General features: G+C 37.6%; 1 protein-coding gene across 1 annotated transcript in view; it reads right to left on the reverse strand.

Annotated features, from left to right (window-relative positions):
• The window catches only part of DEUP1 (deuterosome assembly protein 1), a 75,183-nt gene that overhangs the window by 28,991 nt on the left and 20,347 nt on the right, over nt 1-25,845 (reverse strand). Inside the window, exons 4-8 of the mRNA XM_036323989.1 lie at nt 24,389-24,523; nt 18,670-18,783; nt 16,178-16,423; nt 7,082-7,227; nt 3,756-3,861 (exon numbers count right to left, since the gene is read on the reverse strand). Coding sequence (XP_036179882.1) covers nt 3,756-3,861; nt 7,082-7,227; nt 16,178-16,423; nt 18,670-18,783; nt 24,389-24,523 — 747 coding nt within the window. The remainder of the gene's footprint in view (nt 1-3,755; nt 3,862-7,081; nt 7,228-16,177; nt 16,424-18,669; nt 18,784-24,388; nt 24,524-25,845) is intronic.

A 25,845-nucleotide genomic window follows, 5' to 3' on the forward strand; every position in this document is an offset into this window, starting at 1 on the left:
TAAACATTTCAGGATGTCTCTTTAAAAGAACAAACGTATCCCCCTATCACTCTCTTTTTAAAACATAGCTGGAATACCACTAGAACAGGGGTGGGCAACCCCTGGCACGCGTGCCAAACATGGCACGCCTGTAACTTTTGCTGGCACACGAAACCCTCTCTTATAATCTTCCATTTACAATTTTTTTCTTAATATCGACTTTTTTATTTTTCAGATAAATTCAGTGTAGGTGCATCTTAGATAAATAAATAATTTTACATAACAAGTTATCTTAAAGACCATAGACATGGATTGACGAGAGAGGGGAAGAGCAATTTCTATGCCTCTGCCTTAACTCTCCCTGCCTTCCTAGATCCAACAGTGTTTTGGTTTCATCCACATACGCTTGTGAATCTTTGTTCTCAGTGATGAATTTTGTTAAGTCTCGTAATAGGAGTAGCCTGACAGATGAAAGTAGTAGCTCGTGCATATCTCTGAAGGTCACGAAATATAAACCTGATGCAAAATCTCTGTCATCAGTGATGCAGCAGCAAAAGTCCCACTGATAATATCAAACGGAGTCATAAAGTTTTCTGTCGGACTATCAGTGTACGTGTATACATTAAAAAGTAAATGTATTTTTCATCATCATATACTGTGTTTTGTCGCTCGAATGAATCATCATTTATTCAAGGTTCTTCACATATGTACACCTTAAGAGATACCAAGTAGGTGTAACATGTTCTCAAAAGATTAGGGTTGGCACGCAAAAGAATTTTGAGTCAGAGATTTTGCTGGTTTGGGCACGCACTCACAAAAAGGTTGCCCACCCCTGCACTAGAAAGTCTTAAAAATATTAGCAATTCCTCAATATCATCAAGTACCCAGGAAGTACTCAAATTTAAAATTGTATCAGAAGTGTAATGCACTTTTAAAAGTTTACTTGAACTGAGATGTAACTATGAGCCGCGCCTTGCCACTGGGGCCTCTCTTTTTAAAGCCTCTCTTTTTGTATGTGTCTGTGTGTGTTCTAAGTGCTCCACATACATCATCTCATTTAATCCCCACACAGCTCTCTATTTCGCAGATTAGAAAATTAAGTTCACATAACTGCTCGCTCGCAGTCACATTCTGGTGACAGGCGGTCTGATTCCAGGACCGACACTGTGCTGTGGACCCTCTGGGAGCGGAGCCCTGGAAGGTGGTTCACACACGGAGAGCTAGAGTGGGGTGCCCTGACGTGGAAAGCAGGCATGTCCCGCAGGCAAACCCGATCCAGCCCCAGGCTATGCTACCAGCCCTCATATGATTCTATTCTTATCACTAACGCTTTCCGAATTTCAAAGATGGACGTGACCTGAGAAATCACAGGGTCCAACCCCATCATTTAACAGATAGAACAAAAAGACCCAGAAGGCAAGGAACTGACTGAGTCTATGTTATCCAGCTCCCAGGAGCAGAAGAGGAGACGAGGAAAGTGAAGGACAGGTGCCTCGTCCTGAGGACGATGTTACAAGTCTCCTTTCATCTCCCGTCTTCTCTCTCCAGGCTTTTCCTTACAATTTTTTTTTTTAACTAGGTTGTTCTGTAGTTGGTCCCAGTTTGAATTTTGCTGTTTGCATCCCTGTGGTGTAGTTTACCTGTTTGTTTTTTTAATGTTCGAAAATGAATATGCTATAGTGAAAATGGAGTAAACTGTTTTTCCCATTTAGTTATTAAAACAACACGCTGTACTGCAAAACACCCTTCTAAATGAGATTAACCTGCCTAGCTATAAATAATTGTTGGCTTTATTGAAAATGTCAACTTTACCACAAATAAATGACTTAAACTAGTTCTATGTTAAAAAGTGAAGATACATAATAGATGGCCCTTGTTGGTGTTATCACTAGAGAATTAAAATGCTCTCCACAACCACTTCTGGAAGCTAGAGCTGTTTATGCACAACTCCTCTGCTACCTTGTCTGCACGGCAGTGCATGATCTACAGGTCTCCCAGAGCCTAGGAAGAGATTTGTGCCTTGTATTCTCTCCTTCCATATCAAAACAGTGTAAAATCAGTATAGTCCTTATATTACTCAAAGTTTTATTACTCTTTCTAGATCTATGAGGTCAAGAAGAGTGTAACTACACCTTAGGTGGCTTTAATCAATTATCATAATGTATCCACTGGAGACACCAGAAGGAACAGTGTTTTAAAGTTATAGTTTTACATGCCCGTAAAATCGGTTGTATGGGAATATGTGAAAAATATAAGGAAATAGTCATTAATTCACATCACCTTTCCTACACATCATAGTTGCCTCACAGTCAACTCTCTGGGAGGCAGGATTTATCTTTAACATCATCGTATTTCCTACAGAAATAAGCAGAATAGCTAGTAGTCCTACTAGATGCTCAGTGAGTGTTTATTGAATTTATACAAACAATAATTGAAGTTATGACCCCCATACAATGATGGGAGATCTGAGCCTTAACATGAATGAATTCATTCTCTAATAGTTATTTTCACTTATTGTGTGTCCGGCACTGTGCTGGTAATTCACAACTACACCCAGGTTTTTCCTACTTTTAGCAATTGTTTAGATTATACAACACTGGATATTCGGTGTGATCGTCAAACCTAAATAAAGAACCAGAGGAGTGAGTAGTAGCTGTGATAAACTCACGGAAGAGAGTCACTACTGGATTTTCCTAGCGGGAGAAGAGAATATACGTTTTGTAGGAGTTAAGAACCACAGTGCCCAGGTCTTATTCATCCTTGTATTTTTTTCTTTTATTGATTTTTTACAGAGAGGAAGGGAGAGGGATAGAGAGTTAGAAACATCGATGAGAGAGAAACATCGATCACCTGCCTCCTGCACGCCCCCTACTGGGGATGTGCCCGCAACCAAGGTACATGCCCTTGACCAGAATCAAACCTGGGACCCTTCAGTCTGCAGGCTGACACTCTATCTGGTTAGGGCCATCCTTGTATTTCTAGCTCCTGGGAGAGCACTTGGCACATGGTAGGTGCTCAGTGACAAAATGTGGGTGTAACCTGATACAATAGCAGCCAGTGTCTACCAGGTGCTTCCTCTGAGCTAGGCAGGCCCTGTTCTAAGCATTTCACATGTATTACTTCTTTATGGATTTTAACTTAGGGGAAGAGTATGAACTCTGAGCCAGATCACCTGGATTCAAATCTGGCCTCTGCCAGATTAGTCGTATAATATTGGGAAAAATTACCTACCCTTAGCTTCCTCCAATATTAAAAGAGAATAATAGTAGTACCTACCTTTTAAGATGGTTGTGAGGAATAAATGAATTAGGATTTGTTAAGCCTTTAGAACAGCTCCTGGCACCTGGTAAGTGCTATTTAAGTAGCTCATTGGAGCCTCATCACAACCTTAGGAGGTATGTACTTATGATCCCATCCCCATCCTAGAAACGTGGACCCTGAGTAACTTGCATACACAACTCCCACCTTCCTCACTAACATGTGGCTGATGCCCATCTGTGGACTCATACTTCTTGCTATGAGCTCCCTCTCATGGAGCTACAGGCCCTCCACATGACACAGGCAGTCTCCCGTGGCTGAGTGATGTCCTAGTGTTTGTGGTTCTTACAGCAGCACACAGAAGAATGTCAGTGTTAGCAGCTTGGAGAAGAATATAGAAGGGAAAAGAAGGGAATGAGAAGGAAGGACCGCCCCCCCCCCCCCCCCCCCCCCGTCTCTGCCCCCGCCTCCCGCAGGGAAAGACTGCCTGGAAGAACAGAGTTCATTATTTTCCATACCTTAGTCAGTTCTTTCTCATGATTTGGTTGATCCGGGGTCAGTGAAAACAGTTCTTTCCTTTTCCTTTCTGGTTCTTTAATAGAAGGTGAATAAGATGATTCAAGTCTACAAATCCAAAGGAGGAAAAATTAAGCTAACTTGATAAATTGTTAGCATTATGTTGTTAATTTAGACCATCACAGATAGATTATTAGTTTATTGGGATCATTTCTAGGTACGAAAATTGCAAGTTACATTACATTCAGATCTCATAAGTATTTACCTATTTAACTGAGTGCAAATGTTTTTAGCTGAAAAAACAAACAAAACAACTCAGCTAGCAATTAATATGGAATTTTAATTGTGCATTAAAAATTAGCAGAATACTTGGTTTACATATGGAGGTAAGATTTTTGGATGAGAAGAAAAGCCTGTCTCCTATAATAAAATAGCTTGAGAACCATCAGAAAAGGAAATACACCTGAGTTGCCTCTACAGCATGGGAAGAAACTATGTCAGCAGGAATCTGAGGGAGAAACCACTCCATAAAAGTGTTCCCAGATGACTGAATCTGGCAGGCTACTCAGAGAGAGCTCAACTACATCTATTCTTTGGCTGTTCCATTTATAAAATGGAATTGCAACCACATACGGATATAGAGAGCAAAAGCGAGAATTGGTATAAAAGGTACAATTTCCACAGGAAGCTTGGAGTAGTATAAGCCGGTAATGTGTACATCAGGGAAGTTGGTTAAATAAAATCATTAAAGCAGAACAAATAAAGATAACTAGGTAAGGAAAGCAGTGTGCGTTCTATTGCCTGACTAATCTGGTAGAGTCCCGGGTTCTGAGAAATGTACCTACTTGTACAATTTTAGATTTCCAAGAACTTTGTAAAAGGGTCCACAGATCAAAAACTTAAATCACATAACCAAAACAAAATCTGAGAAAAATAACTAATGAAGAGATTAAAAATAAAGGGATATTTTAAAAGGTACAAATTAATAGTGATATCCTTGCGATACATGTGTCTCGATTGGATGTGCATTTTTAAAATCAAATATACAAAGTGTCCAAAAAATGTATACACATTTAACACTGATAGCTCAATTTCTGTTTCTTTCTTTTCAGATTTAACCCGTTGGAATTAATAATTATTCAATGTATATATACATTTTTTGGGGACATCCTGATTATGTTAAGTGTAGAAAACAGAATATGGAGTATATATGCTGCTATAATGTCCTCCAGGAAAAAAACAGTGTCAGCATTTTTTGTATATTTCTTTTTTTACTATGCACTTGTATACATACATACACATTTTCCATACAATTAGAATGTACTGTACATATTATTTTTCAGCCTTCTTTTACTTTTAACTCAGTAATATATTGGGAGCATTTTACCCAGTATTCTCCTAAAATGTTATTTCAAGATCAATCTTAAAATTTTCTTATTTGCTATGATTTTCAAATTTCATTTGAAAATGAATTTTCCTTTTTTCAATTCTTCCTAAGGAGTCTTAGGAAGTGGAATGCTAAACTGAATGGTAAAATCCTCATGATGATCTTGTAAATTTGAGTGAATAGAACAAATATCAAACTTCAACGTGGACAAGTTCATAGAAGAGAACTATAGTCACGCTAATGTAAAATGGTAATATAAATATATAAGGGAACTATCATTTGTCTCGTAGGAAAGGAGTGTCGGAAATATTTTTAATAACTCTCAGAACCTAGCCCAAGGTGCTTCAACAACTGAAAAAAAGAAAAAGCTAACAAAATCTTAGCATTATTGAGAAAAGTTCTGATCATGAATAAAAACATTACAATGCTACTTCTATAAAACTATTGTATGTCTACTTCCAGGGGTTGCTTCACCTTAACACAACTATAAAGCAGAAACAGAGTCCAAATGAAAGAAACTGAAATAACATAAAAATAATATAAAGGGCAGGACCACATTCATATGAGAACAAATTAGGATTAGAAACTTTCAATGGGAACGATGAAGGCTGAGAAGACTATGCTCAAATCTAAAATAAAATAGAAGCTGTGAAAGTTAAATAACTGTTCATCAACTCTCAGAATACTGGAACTGAGTAATATGATCCAAATGAGAAAGAAGTAGCTTGGAGACCAAAATAAAACCAACATAAATAGAGGATGGCAACTAGGCATAACGAAAGAGTTGTATTGGCCAAATATGTGAATAATTGCAAGATTTTAGCTTAAATCATGAATTGAAGGAAAGTTGGCTATGCTTGGAATTTAGCACTGGCCTGGAAGATAGCTGCACTTCACAAAAACACGAGACATGGTTGAGCAGTTTGCTGTTCTAGGAAATTTATGTTTTTAGGCATGTACATTCCTTGTGCGAAGACATTTCTCACCAATTCACTACACTGGAACAGTGCCTTGCACATAATATATTTCCAATAGATTTATTAATGATTGGTGATGATGATACATAGCTTGTATACAGAGCACTCAATAATGCTGACCGCCCAATAGGAAGCATTCTACCATCCTTGGTGAGACATACAATAGGTCATTTTTAAGAATCTTAATTTGCCATTTTTGTAAAGGGTAGACCTCAGGCAGGCAAGTACCACAACTTTGAAGAAATAATTGTTATCTTTAAAACAATGTAATCATCTTTCAATAAAATATCCCTCACCACTTGGCTATTCATTTTTTAAAATCCTATCATTGGTCTGGCAATAGCCTTCAGAATTGAGAAGGATTCAAGTTCTAATGAGAATTAGAACATCAATGAATGGTTGGAATCATCACACTGTCTATTCACAAGCATAAATATTTAATAATCTCCAATAGTCCATTTCCTTTGTGGTTATGGAATATGCAATATCTGTCTGATTTTAAAAGGGGAAAAAGATTTCTAACAAAACCCTTAAATGGAACCGATAAGGTGATGAATGTGGACGCAAAATTAAATACAATATTTATAGGTGAAAAAGTTAACAAGTTTATAGGCAATCAAACTAAAGGCATTTCAAAAATATGAAATAAATCTTATTTATATTTATATATAATTAAATATCAGCTTTATAGTATTGTTTTAATAACATCCTGAAGAATAAAAGTTCTAAGAAAATTTCTGACTCAGTATAACAGATACGTATCCATAAACCAGAACATGATATATTTTTCTAGGTATTAATTTTGAAGATAAAATAGCCATTAATTTTATTGTTAATATCTAATAATTAACAGCATGTTAATACAAAACAAAGAGACTTTTCTAGTTTCAAATGTAAAATTCTTAAAAAGTCAAACAGTATATTTTGTGCAGTTTCTCTCAGGCTGCTGAATAGAAAGAATTACCTTTTTTTATTTTCTTGAGCATTTTGGCACTCTCCTATTTTTAATAATTCTCTGTGCAACTGCAGTCGTTCCATTTCTATAATCCTCAAGAGATCATCACGTGACTGTAGCTCACTTTTCACCTCTGAGAGTCCTGCTTCCATGGCCTCAATAAAAAATCAAACATTTTTAATGCTCATATTTGGATGTCATGATGTATAATAACACAGTTTAAAATGTTTAACATCTACGAACCAGCCTAATTTCAAATGAACTGATTGATAGTCTTTGCTGGCTCTGTCTCAGAGAATTTCATTCCTTCATTCATTTTTTCCAACAAATATTTACTGAGCTCTTATTATGTACTCAACACTGAGGATACAGACAGAGAATCTGTCCTCAATGAGCTGACAACCCAGTGATAATGACAAAGAATATGGTCACACTGTACATTACTTTGAAAGAGGAAATATAAAAGTATGAATAAAATATCAATGCCTAAAATGTGCATCAATGCAAATAATTCCTAATTTAAACTTGATAATAGCCAAGAAAAACATAATTTTAAAGCTGGCCAACCAAGTAAATTACAAATCATGGTTCCACTGCTGTCCAATGGTAGCCCTACTTTAGCTGGTAGCTAGAAACACCAGCAATCCTGTGCATCCCGTGTTTTATTTTGTTAGCAGGAGAAACTTGGGCAAGTTTAAAAGCTGTTAGGAGAGAGAAGGGGTAATAGTAATGGTGACAGGTTCCTCAGAAGGTGGGTGGGATGGTTCCCAAAGCACAAGTGGACATACTGCCTAATGCAAATACTTCCACATTTCCTCTTTTGCAATAGGAAAGAAGGAAGATGGAATCTAGACAAGGTCATGCATTTGGACGTGGGGAGATAAGACGGTGGCTACCAGGTGACTTCTCTTTTCCTTATGAAGAATAAAGGAAGAAGAATTGGACGTGGGGGTTTGGGAGTTATTTTTATTTATTTATTTATTTATTAAAATATATTTTATTGATTTTTTACAGAGAGGAAGGGAGAGGGATAGAGAGTTAAAGTCACCAATGAGAGAGAAACATCGATCAGCTGCCTCCTGCACACCCCCTACTGGGGATGTGCCCACAACCAAGGTACATGCCCTTGACCGGAATTGAACCTGGGACCCTTCAGTCTGCAGGCCGACGCTCTATCCACTGAGCCAAACCTGTCAGGGTGGGAGTTATTTTTGAGAGTGAGAAAAGTCTGAAGCCGTCTGCATTGGGAATGGGAGAGTTAGCTAGCTGGAGCAACGCAGTAGGATTCCTGGTAGCGTTGCGTTCTCACGTGAGGTTTGTGACCGTGACCTGCTGAGGATTTTCTCCAGCAGTACTTGACTGTCCCCTGGGAGAGAGGAAGGGCAGAGTCCTTCTATTGTCATGTCTCTTCCACTGAATTATACAGGGAAACGAGTATTTATTAAGCATGCCTGACCCTGTTCGTGAAATCCACTGCCATTTTTGTAGATGAGTAAGTTGAGGGCCAGACTTGGTCCAAAGTTACACAGCTCCTAAGTGACAGACTTTGTAATAGAAGTCCAGATTTTTTTGTTTACTACTCCAGTGAGAACATTCAAGACACCAAGATAATTTGTTTTACACAAAGTGAATTAGATCTGTAGCTTACTGGTAAAGACAGAGTGGGGTGTTCTGAGGGCAGGAGGTTGTCTGCTAATAAAGGCTGTAGAAAACACTATAGATATTTTTTAAAGTCAGTACAATAATTCTTAATATATATTTGATAACAGATTTATTCAAATATAATCCACGTACTATAAAATTCGTCCATTTAAAGTATACAATTCAATGGATTTTAGTATATTCATATATTTGTGCAAGCATCACTACTATCTAATTCAAGTACATTTCTATCACTCCCAAAATGAACCTAATACCCACTAGTAGTCACTCCCCTCCCCGCAGCCCTGGCAACCACTAAGGTATGTCTGTCTCTATGAAATTGCCTATTCCGGACCTTTCATACAAATTAAAACACACACTATGTGGCCTTTTGTGACTCGCTTCTCTCACTTAGCATCATGTTTTCCAGGTTTATCCATGTTGTAGTACTTCATTCCTCTTTATTGATAAACTAGAGGCCCAGCACGCGAAATCGTGCACAGTAGCCTGCCGCTGCTCGCAGCCCCACCCACCCGCCCGCTGCCCCACTGTGCTTGCAGCACTGCCCACCCACCCGCTACTGCTTGCTGCACTTGCTGCCCTGCCCACCTGCCATCCTCCTTGCTGCGATCAGAGCCTGTGGGCCACAGGGGAGATACCGAGAAGTGCTCAATGCACCTCATGGTGACTGGTCGTTTGGTCGTGCTGGTCGTCATGGACACTGGCTTTTTATATATATAGATGATATTGAATTGTACGAATATACCACATTTTATTTATTTATTTATTTTTTTTGTTTGTTTGGTTTTTTTTTTTTTCCTTTTTTTTTATTGCTTAAAGTATTACAAAGGGTATTACATATGTGTCCTTTCCCCCCCCCCCCCGCCCTTGACAGTCCCCTAGCCTCCCCTATCCCCCAGTGTCTTATGTCCATTGGTTATGCTTATATGCATGCATACAAGTCCTTTGGTTGATTTCTTACCCCCCTCCCTCCTGCCCCCCAACCCTCCCCAACCTTCCCGATGCAGTTTGACAATCTGTTTGAGGCAGCTCTGCCTCTGTATCTATTATTGTTCAAAAGTTTATAATGGTCTCTATTATCCATGAATGAGTGAGATCAATATACCACATTTTATTTATTATTCAGCATTTGATGGACATTTGGGTGTTTCTTCTTTTTAGCTATTATGAACAATACTGCTTTGAAAAGATATGTACAAGCTTATATGCATGGATATATGTTTTCTTATTCATTAATTTTTATCCAAAAATTCCTAGAAATATAATGGTGTACACAGTATAGAACTTATGTATTCCCAGATAAACTTTTTTACCAAAGCCTTAAAATTTACATTATTTTACAGAAGACCTAGAGACCTGGTTCAGTGAAGGACTTAATTGCAATATCTTAGCCCCAGAAGTTCCTGGCTGGCTCTGAAAAAAGTATAAGAATATGTTCAAACTAGAGGCCCGGTGCACGAAATTCATGCGGGGGGGCGGGGGAGGGCGGGTGCCCCTCAGCCTGGCCTGCACCCTCTCCAATCTGGGAGCCCTTGGGGGATGTCTGACTGCCGGTTTAGGGGGCTGAGGCAGAGGCAATTGGGGGCGATCAGGCCAGCAGGGGAGAGCAGTTAGGGGCAATCCAGCCAGCAGGGGAGAGTGGTTAGGGGCGATCAGGCTGACAAGGGGGAGCGGTTAGGGGCGACATCCCTCTTGCAATCTGGCACTGCTGGCTCCTAACTGCTCACCTGCCTGCCTGCCTGACTATCCCTAACTCCTCTGCTTGCCTGCCTGATCACCCCTAACCTCTCTGCCTACCTGCCTGATCACCCCTAACCACTCTCCCCTACTGGCCTGATCGCCCCTAACCACTCTCCCCTGCCAACCTGATCACCACTAACTGCTCTCCCCTGCCAGCCTGATCTCCCCTAACTGCCTCTGCCTTGGCCCCAGCCACCGTGGCTTTGCCCGGAAGGATGTCCGGAAGATGTTCAATCTAATTAGCATATTACCCTTTTATTAGTATAGATAGGTGACTTAATAGTCTTATTTGGATAAAGTGCCTGTTTCAAACAGTGGGACTTTTAGATAAGTTTAAAATTTTAAAATAAACAAAAGAAATGTGAAACAATAGATTAGCAAGTAGTAACACAAATTAATCTGATGTGAATATCACCCATTACTTTGCCCAGCTGAAGAGAACTACCTGGGCTCCTTGCTTGGCAAATTTGCCACCAGGGAGCGATCTAACATGAAGCTGCATGTAGAAAAGTGGGCCTGCCTCCACTTGGGCAGTGCGGCACAGGAGTCTCCAGCTCAGGCCAGTGAATTGTAGTGTCACCTCGGGCTAGAGTTAACAGAAATTCTGTAAAATGTCATAACAATGGAGTCTATTTGTTCACTGTTAATGAAAATAATACCTGTAAGAGTAACACTTGGAGATATCATTAAGGGGAAAAAATGCTTATTTATTGTGATTTAGCTCTACAAGGAGGGGGATTTATGTTAAAATTAAAATTCTTCATAATACAAATCAATAGTAATGATTTGATACATTTTTCTTATATGATTAAATATGAAAAAGTTTTATTAAAATTGACAACAGTATGGAAATTGACTTAAAAGAGGTCAATTTACCTCTTTGATAAACTGAGAGTTGTTTTTTGACTTATGCAATATCCCTTTGAATTCAATGTTAATAATATCAAGTTGACCTAAGAACTAGTGAATTTATTTAACTTAGATGTAGTTTTTAAATTGGCATGCTTTTGCATAAAAGTTAAATCAGTTATTTTCAATGTGGATGCAAATATTCAGGAAATAATTTTTTGGTATTTGTTTCAGATATTAGAACACTTTCAAGTTTGTTGGGAACAACTGGGGTATGTAAAGCTACTTTTTTAACTGTAAATTTTATGAAATCTATGTACAGATGAGGTATTTAAAATGAAGACTTAGTATCTAAATTGAGATATGTTTTAAGTGTAAAATACCCACCAGATTTTGAAGATTTAGTATGAAGAGAAATGGGAAGCATCTCATTAATAATTTTTACATTGATTACATTTTGAAATGATAATACTTAAGTATATGTTTGTTGAAGAAAATATATTACTATTATATATTAATCTCACCCATTTCTTAATAATTCTTTTAATGTATCTACTAGAAAAATCCAAATTATATTTGTGGCTTGCCTTATATTTCTACTGGACAGTGTTGCTATAGTATTTGATGACACATTAACAAGCAAACAAAAAGGGGTCAAGTTTTTTTTGGCATAAATATTTGAAAAGATTCAGAACAATTTATTTGTCATTAATCACCAATGGGAAATATTGCACACTTTATAAATGTGAGTGTAGTGCAGCATAGTGATTAAATATATTCAATGAAATTCAAATGTACACTCACACATTTCAGTGTTGTAGAAGGACATTGAGAAGATGTGAGTCATGTGAAAATTCAGATGCACATGGCATTAAAGTGTGTTGTAAACTAGAGAATTTTATATGCAATAAGTGACAGTAATTCAAATTGAAATTATTGTTTTTTTTTAATTCATGTGCAAGATGTGGAGCACTGTCATATGACAGTTTTGCAAAAAGAAAAACTTCTTTCTAACTACAGCACTGGTTACAGTAATTACTTACCTCTAATTATTCCAATTTCATAAAATACACATTTTGTAAAACAAGCTTAAGGCCCATCTGTTTAGTTAGAAATTTGCCTAATGGTTTGAGAGAAGCTGTGATTTTATTTTTTTATTATTATTTAAAAAATGTATCTTTGTTGTTGAAGAGCATTACAGATGTCTTTCCGCCCCTATGTAGCCCCCCTTCCCTCTCCCACCCCACTCCCCAGGTCTTCACCACACTGTTGCCTGTGCCCATGGGTTATGCATATATGCATATATGTTCTTTGGTTAATCTCTTCCCACCCACCCCCCTTTCCTTCTGAGATTAGTCAGTCTATTTCATAGAGAAGCTATGATTTTAAACCTTCAAATCAGCTACCAAATAGCAAATAATTGATATCTTATCACTTAATATTTATTCTAAAGCAAAAGAATGAAACATAAGTAAAATTTGGAAATAAAACAGAGAAATGTCCAAATGAAAGCATTATTTTCAGCATTTTTTTTTCCAAATGCATCAACAATAGCATTTTCCTGGGAGTAGAGATCTTATCTTGAGTTTTTAAAAACCAAATTGCTTCTCAAAAACTTTTCATTAGAATTAAATTGTGTGTGTGTAACAAATACCCTAGAATAATTTGATTTATTTTTTAACACATGCAATTCTTTTGTAAAATATGAAATGAAAATTCTTAGTTTAAATTTAATAATGTTCCTAGATCCAAGGGTAATTAAATTATTTTTTAATGAATAAATGTTTATAAAAATAACTCTGGTAACTTTCTCATAGAAAGTGGTGGACAATAAATCAATAACAGTCACATTAAAATTTATCACAAAGTAGAGTTACAGAATTACTGGTGAAGAATATGAGAAAACTAACATTTCAAAGTTTAAAGCAAAGTTTCTCAACCCAGCACTATTTACATTTTGGTCTGTATTATTCTTTGTTATGAGGGTTGTCTTGTGCATTGTATGATATTTAGCAACATTCCTAGCCTCTACCCACTAGATGCCATTAATAACCCTTTTCCCTCTAGTGACAACAAAATGTATTCAGGTATTACCAAGTGTCACCTGGGGAGCAAAATCACCCCAGTAGATAACTACTGATTTCAAGGAAAATTATAATGGTTAGACAATTAACACTGTTATTTTATAACCTTTAGTATAAATACCAATAAAACTATATGTCGCAATTATATGGACTTCTATGAATAGCTGGATTTTTATTTTGTTAGGATATATCCAGGGACTGTTAATAAATTATTAAGTACATTAACATATGTATACATAAGGAGAAGTCAAAGTGGGTAGCATGGACTTTCCTTTGCCCAGACAACCCACAGAGCCTTCTCAGGACTATGTGTAAGGCCCTGGAAGTTTGAATAAATCTTAGGTTGAGGGGTGAGTCTATCCTGTTGATCTTGACTCATGAGGGCAAGTCAATGGAATGATATTGCTAAAGGCCAGGGTGACACTGGCCATCTGGTGGTTTGAGTTGTCTCACTTCCTCTACCTGTTCAGACTTTCAGGTTGCACTTGCTCTCTCCCTGTCGATAGGTGTGTGTCCGTGTGATAAGTGTGAGAAGCACAGGTTTAAGACAGTTACTTGGAGAGAGGGTTAAGATTATAATCTGAACTGGGAATGCTAATTTATTAGTGTTTCTCAATGGACACTCTTCCGCTCTTTGTAACATACTCTCTTTTATAAGACCCTCCAATGTACTTTCTGGAAAAGTATAAATGATCGAGGACTGAGATGTGAAAGGGTGGGGTTGCTCAAGGAAAGCATTACAGAAAGTTAGTCATGCTTTCCAGACAGGGCAACAAGAGGCTTTTTCTAGAATATGGAATAAGAGCAGCGACTTTTTAAAAAAATTTGTCTTTATTGTTGAAAGTATTACAGATGTCCCCTTGTTTGAGAGCAGCAATCTCTATCCTGCAAGTGAGTCAAGGCCTGAAAGCTGAACCTTGGCCTACAAGAGGGAATGTTCAGAGATGCTGTAAATGCTGCATCTATTTGTTTAAGAGGAGCTATTGTTAGTGAAGAAGTTAACCTCACTGGAGGGTAGAACCAGAATTATGAAATATGTTCCAGGCAAACTAAAGATTTCTAGGGACCAGCACCCAAAAGACTTCAAGAGGAGACAAAGAGAACTCTTCAGTTTGTGCGGGATAACCTGAGACCTAGAGGAGAATATTCAGGAAGCACCCAGAAAAATACCCTATTGATTATGATCCTGGTACAGACTCTTGCAGTACAAAGACAGCTGCATAAAATAAATTTCGGAATCTCAGAGGCAAGGCAGGGGAGGGTGGAGGGGTGGGGTGGGAGGTAATCAACTAAGTTGTCTTTAAATCAGGGCCAGAGGCATGAGCAATTGTCCCAGTACCCAGGAAAATGAAGGGGAAGTAGCTCTGAAAGGAAGAGATCCTTTCAGAACACCAGCAACCATGAAAGCCCAGCTTCAACAGGACTAGGTAGGCTGACTGTGGAGCTAAACATTAGAAAACACCTCGACAACCTCCAGAGCAGGAGTAAGGGCTAATCTCATTTCTATTATAGTGAAGCCAGAGAAAACATCAGGAATACCCTTTCTATGCCTGGAAAATGTATGGCTTCCTTCGTGTTCAGTATTTGTGGTTTAGCTTTGTTTGTTTGTTTACATCTGTATTCTAATTTGTATTAGAATAACAAACCCCTCCCAAACAAAGCTGGAATTGGGGTTGGGGGAGATGTATTTCTCTTAGAAATGCCACAGAATAGGAGAAGCTGGCAGCCTTGTGTTCTGTCTCCTTGCAAACTTGGGGAGAGGGAACATCAGAAGAGTAGATGCTAGCAGAGAAAGAATTTAAAGGACTAACCGCTTACATAATCCCCTATATAATGGAGCAGGAGGGGAGTCGGGGAGTGAGGGGTTGGCCCAAGACTAATAAATGACCCTGGGAGTTGAAGTGGCAGGAGATCCTGAGGTGGAGTATCTTAGAGAAGAAAGTGGAGTCTGCTCAGGTAGTGACCTGAAAAAGTATCCTTGGCATGGGGAGGGGATGAAGTAGGACTAAGAAATAGGCTAATTGAGGAAAGAGGCTGAGCGTTTGGAGGTGGGAGGTAAGACCTAGAAAGGGAGATAGAACCACAGAATGTCTCATGTACTAGTACATGGGATACCCATGAATAAGAAACGCATATTTAGTCAAATTCGTAATGACCAATTTTGATGAATGCGGTATAACTTCAGTAGTTGCAAAAAGTAGAAAGAAAAGAAAAGAAATTTTCGAGTTAAGAAAATTAATGCTCGGAAAAACCATCAATCACATCTGTCAGTGTGGAAGTTAACAAAAAACAAAGAACAAACAAACAAATTCCAGGCTACTGTTTGAGAAATGATGATGGTAAGGTTAACGATGATAAATTACAGAGAGTGACCCCCATGCTTCTTAGTGAGATTATTAGAGTATTGCACCCTTCGTGATTTCCTGTATCTCCAACCCAGGATTCCTGTAAGCCAAAGAGGCACAGGGTCAGAGAGTGAACAGGGAGGACAGAGGGTGGTGTGTGGTTAAAGGGCCCTGGTTTTTAGGTCTAAGGTCTGTGAGTGGCCTCTGTTACCCTGCACTGGTAGTAAATCATCATTACACCTCTGCAGAACCAAGGTGCTCTAGTGGGTAAAGTGCCTAGGGGATTAATGAATTTACTCATCAGGTGAGAATTCGTCACTAAGAGGAAATACGAGCTGAATTTACACATGCAATATAAACTTAGCTTTGAGTTATCATTTATATGAATCATGGGTAAGATCAGTTGAAAATAAATATATATTCACCTGGCACTGTCTTTGGTACATTTTCAGTTCCTGTAAGAGCTTCTGATTTTCATCTTGTAACTTATTCCGGCTTAATGCTATTTCACTAACAGCTGATTTTAGTTTTTCAATAATGAACTCATCTCTTCCACTTGTTTCACAACTAGCATCTGGCTCGCATATCAACTGAGGAATTTCAGAGCTGCTGTCCCCTTCCATGCACTGTTTTTTACCATTTAGTTGAGTTTGGTAACTTTGTGCCTGTTTCTGGGGAAGATGAAAATTGTGAAAATTAAATGGAGAATATCATATTTAAGTTTACATAAAGAATGATAGAGCCCTGGTCTGTGAGGCTCAGTTGGTTGGAGGTTGTCCCATATACCGAAAGATTTCAGGTTCATTTCCTGGTCAGGGCACATACCGAGGTTGCGGGTTTGATCTCCAGTCAGGGCATGTATGGAAGGCAATCGCTAGATATTCTCTCACACCAGTACTTTCTCTCTCTCTCTCTCTCTCTCTCCCCCCCCCCACTCTCTCTCAAATCAATAAGCATATCCTCGAGTGAGGAAGCTCAACAATTATTTCTGGAATTTTTATCTAGCAAAAGAATAACATTAGTATCTAAAGATTTTTTTCAAGTTTCAAAAACTTTAATAATGAAAAAAAGACAATTCCAAAAATAAATGCTACACGAATGAAAGCTTATAAAAAAGTGAAGGATAATCATGAAACAAAACCCCTCACTATCAAAATATACTAACATCTAAAATCTAATGATGTTGAATATTCAAATTCTGGGAGAATGTAGCTTATAATAATATAACTAGTGAAGTAGTGTTCTCCATGATAGGCCTGTTTCAAGACATCCCTTAATATAATTACTTTTTAAATCGATATTTTCTTAAACATCCATTTCACAATTCATTTAAATATTTTACATTCATTTATAAAAACACACTTTCTAACAACGGGTTATTCTGGGTTTAAATAATAATGAACCAAGGTAAAATACTTCAGTGATTTAAATGCTTTGCTAATGACTACAGCCATCACAGATTCTTGCAAACTTATACAGCTACTGCATAATCAGAAGAGCTAAAGGTATTTGTTACAATATTGTAATAGCATAAAAGTAGAAACAACCTGAATGTACATCAATAAGAAAATGATTGAAAAAATATCTATTATATACTAAGGTATGTATGGTATATCTACTATGTACTATGAAATACTACACAGAATTAAGTAGAATTTTATGTAGTAACTCAAAATAATATCCATGGATTATTTATTAAATAAAGACAAAAAAATTAAAAGGAAAAAATATAACTTCCACACAAATACATTTTTTACATGTTTGTACAAACAAAAGAAAAAGTAGTAAAGATAAATACCTGTTAATAACAGTGTTTATATTTAAATGGATAAAAATAGAGTATGAAATGAGGTTTTTTATTTTACATTATATTATTTTGTATTGCTGAATTTGGGGAACATGTATGACATATAATTCAAGTAACTTAAAGAAAGAATGAAAAATAAGTATATCAACCAAACAATATAGGCTTTTTAAAAAAAATCCTCACCTGAGGATATTTTTCCACTGATTTTTAGAGTGAAGAGAGAGAGAAAGACAGAGAGAAATATCCCTGTGAGAGAAACACATCGATTGGTTGCCCCCTGCATGAGTCCTGTCCAAGGCCCAGGCCAGGGAGGAGCCTACAACCGAGGTACTGGCCCTTGACTGGAATCGTACCTGGGACCCTTCAGTCTGAAGGCCAACTCTCCATCTACTGAGTCAAACCAGCTAGCGCCTTATTGGCTTTAATAAAAATGTGAAATTCCTTAGCCAAACATTAAAGATGTATTACAATCTGCATCCAACTCACCAGGCTTACCACCTGCTACTCTGCACCACCTCCCACATGGACTCCCAGCCAATTAAACCATTTTCCATTCCCAAAATTTGCCTTTTGCTCTCTTGCTTCAGTGATTTTGTCCCTGTTATTTCCACCACCTAGAATATATTCTGTCTTGTCTCAGAACATATCCATTCTTCCAGGTTCAGGCCCAGTCCAACCCCTGCTGGAGGATGTTTCCTGGCTGAGTCCAAATTTTTCCCTTACTCCTTTGACTTCTAAAAGGATTTTGATCCTTTCCATTCATTTGTCATTGTGATCTGTAAATCAGGACATGCATTATCTCTGTGTCTAAACTGTAAAGTTCTTGAGGGCCCGGAAAAAGCAACCCTAGACTTTCTAAGTGACTTGCCCACAGGCATGCAAAAACATGCCATAGTAACAATGGGCACTTTTGATAGCACCGTCTTTTGAGACATGTTAGACTAAACTCACCGTTACAGATATTTCACGTTCTTTAACCAATGTTAGACTTGCTCTGGTTATTTTCTACTAGTGGGCATTTCTCCTTGTAAAAAGATTACAAGCTGAATGGCAAAGATGGCAGTATTTAACCTCTAATCTCTTCTCATTTAGAGGATAGTATTAATGTACCTGAAATTGATTGCACTTCTCAGACAATATTTTTTGTTGAGCATCTAAAGAAACCAGATGAGTCTGATATAGTATCTCTTGCTTGTCCCATTCTCTTGATTTTGTTCTAAATTCCTTTAAAAAAAGTGGAGGGACAAACATAAATTGGAGAAAATTATTCATTTTAAAGCACAATGGACAGGGCTTCTTTCATTTGTACATCTTCATTTTGAGAAAAAAAAATAAGTGCATTTCCCCCATTACAAAAACAGATCAAATCATTCATCTTGGATTTATTGCTAGATATATATTAATTTTTACTGGGACTTTGTTTAAAAATTAAGCATTTTATTTGTAAAACAAAACAAAACAAAACAAAAAACTTACTAATAAGAAAGTTTCAAGCAACGTTTTGCATCCAGCATTTCCTTTCTATTTCCTGAGCTAACACCAGGAGTGTTTTCCCTTCTTTCATTCTCTACACTCAGTTATCAAGCCTGCTCCTTGTTTTTTCTATGGGACGGGGCTTGGACTGATTTAGTCACTGTCCCTGTGGCTTTCAAAACGTGAAGCCAAGATCAACTCATCCTTGAGAACAGACTCTCAGGCCTCATTTAGGCAGCACCAGCTGGGCTGGTCTGGGGAAGAAGTGTGGAACCAGCTTGATACAGCAAGCTCAGTTCTTCGAGTTTTTGCTCAAATAGCGTATTCAGGGAGCATGATCATCTGTTCACAACTTAACTCTAGGATATGGCTTTGGGAATGCCAAAGAAAACTTCACTGCTCCTCAGTTTTGCCTAGGGTTGGCCACTGTATCTTATCTTCCTATTCAGGCTGTAAGCAACTTAAGGGTAAGACCTACTTATTTCATTACTTTTGTATTCCTCATAGTGCCTGACAAAGTGCCAGACACCACTTATATTCCATGAACATACAAACAAAAGCATGGTATTAATAGTTCCTAGAATTTAAGCATGTCTCACTAAATTTTGCAAAGAAAACAAAATGGTTGGAAACAAACTCTATAGCTACTAAGTCTTTGACCATATATTATTGCATATAGATACATGGCATGAATGTATTGACGTTTTCAATGATCAATTCAGTAATTTTTATTAAGCGCCTAGTGCCAACCAGGTACTGTGAAGAGAGGAGAACTTGGAAATATTTCATGATTACATTTTTTGAAAGAAATCAAGGACTATGTAATAAAGTAGGGAAATATACATGTAAGTAAATAATTATACAGTACAAGTACAATATCAGTGGCACATAAAAGCCATGCAGAGGATGTCATGATTATTTCAGCCATCTCCAATAATATGTCAAATTGGAATATTTCATTTGGTCAGAGTCATTGGTGTTATTTTGGAAATTGGCTAAAATGACTGGGTTGGCTATGTTGGAAAGTAAATTTACTTATTTAGAGAATGAAAGCTATATCTTGTTTAAAATGAAAGGGAGATCGAATTTCATATTTTCTGTAGAGATTTGATTTTAAGGGACATTTGGGAAATTTTTTATTTTATAAATCCACAAGTTTCAAAATAATCAGTGAAGAAAGGCTATAAAGTAGGAAGCTTTTATAGTAACTAAAGGTGACCTGAGATTGAATGGTGGTAATAAGGTTGGAGAAATATGGATAGACCCCCTTTTAAAGTATATAATAAGACTTTATGATAAATAGATGATAGTTGACCCTTGAACATGTTGATTTGAACTGCATGGCCCAACTTACACATGGATTTTTTTTTCAAGAAATACTGTAAATGTATTTTCTCTTATGGTTTTCATAATAACTTTTTCTTTTTTTAGCTTATATTGTAAGAATACAGTATATAATACATATAACATACAAAATATGTGTTAATTAACTACTTGTGTCATCAGTAAGGCTTCTGGTTAACAGTAGGCTATTAATTACATTTTGGGGAGAGTCAAAAGTACATGAATTTTGGCTACATGGGGTGAGGTCAGCACTCCCAACTCCCTAGTTGTTCAACAGTCAGCTATATATTAAGGTAAATGGAGACAGTTTATTTAAAGTTATTGACTTTGATTCTGACACTCGACAATTTAAAATTTGGTACATGAAAACAGCATCCTTAGTAATAGTAACAAATTTATAAAATTTGGTTCTAGTAGAAAATAGGCAAAATTTCAAATCAATACAATGCACAAAAATTGATGTTTACTTTTATTCTAGAAAGGAGCCTTTGAAGTCAGAAGTCAAAATATTGGCAAGGTGGATTTAGATATTTCATATCTTTCAGATAATACTATTTAGCATCACTTACCCAACAACCTCAATCTTGGAAATAATTATTTCCTAACATGCTTTAGGAGACAGGAGCAACGACCTCAGCCACTTACAAATTCTACAACAGATAGAAGTGAGGCCAAGCAAGGCTAGGAATGTGTCACAGACATGTCAGCAGGTCCTGGCTTCCTTGGTCTTACAGCTGTATTGGTTTCAAGATTAGCTAGTAAGCACCAAATACCCAGTACCTATGGGGCCTGAAGAGACCTGGAGAGCTTTATGAGGATTTTTGCAGGGACTGGTGGTCAGTTCAGGTTCCAGAGAGTCTGCAGACTTGCCTGAACTGTCTGAGGAAGTTCTCTGTGGCTGGAAAGCCTTTTCTAGGCCTTTAAAGTTGAGAGTGGGTCAGGGTTATTAAAATTAGAGTTTCTAATGGAAGCTACATTATTTTATTTATATATTATTTTACATATTTACACACACACACACACACACACACACACACACACACACACACATTTAATCCTCACCCGACAATATTTTTTCATTGAATTTTAGAGAGAGTGGAACAGAGAGGGAAAGACACAGAGAAATATTGGTGTGAGAGAAACACATCGATTGGTTGTCTCCTGCACGTGCCCAGACCAGGGCCCAGGCTGGGGAGGAGCCTGCAACCAAGGTATGTGCCCTTGACCAGAATCGAACCTGGGACCCTTTGGTCTGCAGGCCGGTGCTCTATCCACTGAGCCAGGACTATACACATATATTTTAATCCCTCTACTAAACATTGAGAAATGGAACAAACATTTCTTTAGTAATTACTGTATGTCAAGGACTCTACAAGCCTCCACCTATAGGATAGTTTAAACTATTTATTGTGAAAATTTTTATACTTACATAAAAGTAGAAAGTATAACAAACTTCCGTGTACCCTTCACTGGTTTAATTACCTTTGGCTTGGTCCCATTTTATTTCACCTCTCTCTTAACCCTTTTTTGTTGGGAGTGTTTAAGACAACATCCAAACCTCATGTATTTTCACCCCTACATGTTTCAGCACACATCTAAATTAATATATATATTAATTAATATATATAAATATATATATATATTTTCTTGCATAACCACAATGTCACCTGTAAGATATTTTCGGCCCCATTTATTGATGATAAAATGGAATCTCTGAGGTTAGCAACGTGCCCAAAGGTCACAGGGCAAACACTAGTCAGTCATGACCTGCTTTAGCCTGTAAACTGCCCTGTTGTACTAGAGCGCACTGCTTCCCATTGCTCTATTACTCTAGCAGCGTATAGACGTTTGTCCCAAAGGAAAAGCTTAGTTGCAGACCGAAACTGGAACAGCCCATCTCCTACATGTTAATTTTTCGCGTGGCTCCAAGTAAAAACAGTTGCGTGAAGTGTTTCCATAATTATGCAATTAAACTGAAATTAAACTGAATCCACATAGTGTGCCTAAAAATTTTTTTACATATATACATGTCATATTTTGTGACTAATTTCCACTATAATTTTATGACATATTTTATGTAAGTATTTAGTTTCCTAAATGTAAACAGTGTACACATAAAGTAGTTAATATTAACTTAAGGTTTTCTTTGTCTGAACGAATGTGGTTTTCCCATTAACCCGCATGAGAGTCAGTCAGATGGGTCGCCAGTGGCCGGACTGCTGCGTTTTCCGTGAAAGCACATGTGCAGACGGTGCCCATCTTTAGCCGTCTCCCATGAGACTGGTCTGTTTCTAAAGCCAGTACAGTTACCCCACTGCAAGCGCCGGGGGTTATGCACGCTGCATTTTCCTAGAGGGTCAACTGTACTTAGTGGTAGTCATTTTGTATTAAAAGTGTATGTTCATCATTTAGTAGAATACAAAATTTGCAGGAATTTAAAAACTCAAATCCCAAACTTCCAACAATGTTATTGTAACAGGCTGGTTTTAGGGCTGTGATCCAAGATTTATTTTCTGCTCTTAAAAATATTTAGGAGGAGCCATGGCCGGCGGTGCTCAGTGGTTAGAGCACCGACCTGTGCACTGGAGGGTCTCAGGTTCGAGGGCATGTACCTGGGTTGCAAGGTTGCAAGTTTAATTGCCCCCCTGCCCCTGGTTGGGGCATGTGCAGGAGGCAACCAATGGATGTATCTCACATGAATCAATCTCTCTCTCTCTCTCTCTCTCTCTCTCTCTCTCTCTCTCTCTCTCTCTCTCTCTCTCTCCCTCCCTCCCTATCCTTGCCCTTCTACTCTCTCTTAAAAAAAAATCAATGGAAAAAATACCCTCACTTCTTGGGTGAGGGTTAAAAAATATATGTATTTAGGAGGAAAGTTTAAGAAGGATTGGTCATGGAAGAATGAGATGATAAAGTATCAAACCAGGCAATGAAATTTAGATAGAAGGAAGAAGGAGATGAGAGGCACTGGAAAAGGAAGGGGGAAAACCTGGGCTGGAACATGAGGAATAAGAGAAAGGACCAGATGGGAGATTCCTAAGAGTTCCTGCCTGGGTGATTGGGAGGTGCAGAACACCATCCACAAGGGGGAAGAAACTGAAATCATTGGCTGGGGTTTGGGCTTGAGAACAATGAAAGAAATTGAGTGAGATACCACAATAAGGGTCAACTGGAGGTGAATTCGTAAACAACTGAGCAGCACTGGGAACTCATCTGATGTCAGGGAATAGGACTTTATAGTAGATTCTCTACCCACTGTTACATGACCTGTAGGCAGAGTGCTCAACAGCACAGGGAAGGAAAATAGCTGGCTTATTTTTTCCAAGGCTGGAACGTTAAAGGGATAAGAATGAGTGCATCTGTGACATAGTGACATATTAGACCTTTTAAGGGACCGAGATTTTAGACATTCTAGGGGGGCAGGGGTGGGCAAACTTTTTGACTCGAGGGCCACAATGGGTTCTTAAACTGGACCGGAGGGCCGGAACAAAAGCCGGGTACGGTCTTTTTTTTCAATAGTTTTATTCATTTCACACGGCCGCGGGCCGTAGTTTGCCCACGGCTGTTCTAGGGGATAGTGGTGGCTAAATTGGAGTGGCACTACCTCTTTAAAGAAAAAGTACTGACACTTCACACTCTGTTCTGAAAACTGTTGTGGGGCTTCACTGGGATTTAATTCCTAATAGTTAAGTAGGAATTAAAAGATTTATTAGATATTTGCTCTAACAGACCCCAGGGATGTCCTTCAATTTCACTCAATGTCTGCAGTTTCTTTTAACTTTTTTTTTCTTTCCAAAAATGTTGATATGTGTGAAAGTTGAATAAATCAAAGTGCCTGAGTGGAAGGTACACTATGAAAATGTATTCAATGAGAAGTTGATCTGTAATGGTGTTCATTGCCGTAGCTGCACATGTCGTGTGTACACTAGAGACAAATAGCCCTCCCCCCGCCACCACCACCACAAGGAAAATCGATCTTTAATACACGTGAAGAAAATAAGAAAACATAGCTCACCTCTAATTTCTGGTTCAAATTACTTGGTTCAAAGGGTGTTTCTTCTTTGAGATGTGGTAACTCTTTTCGTCGAAATTTATTTTGTTTCATCTGGTGTAATCTCAGTTTTTCAAAGCTATTAGTTAGTTTGGAAAACTGTAAATAATAGAGAGAATGTTAACATGTTACTATTACCAGTAATTCCTAACTTGATTTCACCAGAGTTCTTTCCTGGTGTACCTCTTTGAAAATTTAAGTAATGATTAGAAAATGCAGTAAAGCTTAAATGTTCCAATTAGTGCAAACAGAACCAGTTATTAAAACTAACTTATTGAAGCTGAACACAATTCAGCTCCCAGGTAAATTTGGGATTTCATTAACTGCACAGTTAAACAGTGACTCACTTGATAAATGTTTTGTTCAGTTTGGCTTAACCATATGTAGTAAAGCTCATACTTTTAAAAAGTCAAGTGTTTTCCTTATTTTTATTTAGTGCCATCTTGTGCTGCCAGCTTTAATTTCAGTGTCTCAATCTAGAAAATAACCAACTTATACTTTATTCAGGAGAACGAAATACTGAATTTAAAAGATAGAAACAACAGAAATTGCTTACTCATGTTGATATAAAGTTAAGGAAATTTAAATATCAAAATTGCTAAATTTCTCTTACCAAGAATTCTTTTTATAATTTAGACTATTATATTTTTGTTTCTTTTTTTTCTGTCAAATAATAAAAGCAGCATGGTTTATCAACATCTGTGAGCAAATTTCTGTATGTTTACAAAAGATTTTTTTTTGTTTTTTACTTTTTATTTACAAATAATTATAGATTCACAGGAAGTTACAAAGATATTACAGAGAGGTTCTGAATCCTCTTCACCCAGTTTCTCCTAATATTTACACTTTAATGAACTGTCCTATATAATAAAAGGCTAATATGCAAATTGTCCCCTCAATCAGGAGTTCAACCAGGGGGGAGGGCCGGCTGGCCAACCCCCTGTGGCCCTTCCCCTTGGCCAGCCCCAAACCTAATTGGGGTGGGGCCAGCTGGATCCAACCTGAGCACGAATTCATGCACTGGGCCTCTAGTGGTATAATATCAAACCCCAGAAATTGACATCAGTCCATTATATTTTTATTGCTCACTATAATCCCATGGTATGGATGTAACCACAGTTTCTTTTAATCATTCACATATTGAAACATTTCAGTTATTTCCAGTTTGGGATATTATAAACAAAGCTATGGACAATGATGCTACTTTATTGATTATTAAGTAGTCACTTCTGCTATCTTTTTTCTCATATAATTAAAAAATTGAGATATAATTCATCTACCATAAAATTCACCCTTTAAACTATATAATTTATTGATTTTTACTATGTTCACAAAATTGTGCAACCTTCACAGTAATTTCAGAATATTTTCACTGCTGCAAAAAGAAATGTCATACCTATTCATAGTGACTACACATTTCC

The sequence above is a fragment of the Myotis myotis genome, unplaced genomic scaffold (genome assembly GCF_014108235.1).
Source record: "Myotis myotis isolate mMyoMyo1 unplaced genomic scaffold, mMyoMyo1.p scaffold_m19_p_10, whole genome shotgun sequence".
Taxonomy (NCBI): Eukaryota; Metazoa; Chordata; class Mammalia; order Chiroptera; family Vespertilionidae; genus Myotis; species Myotis myotis.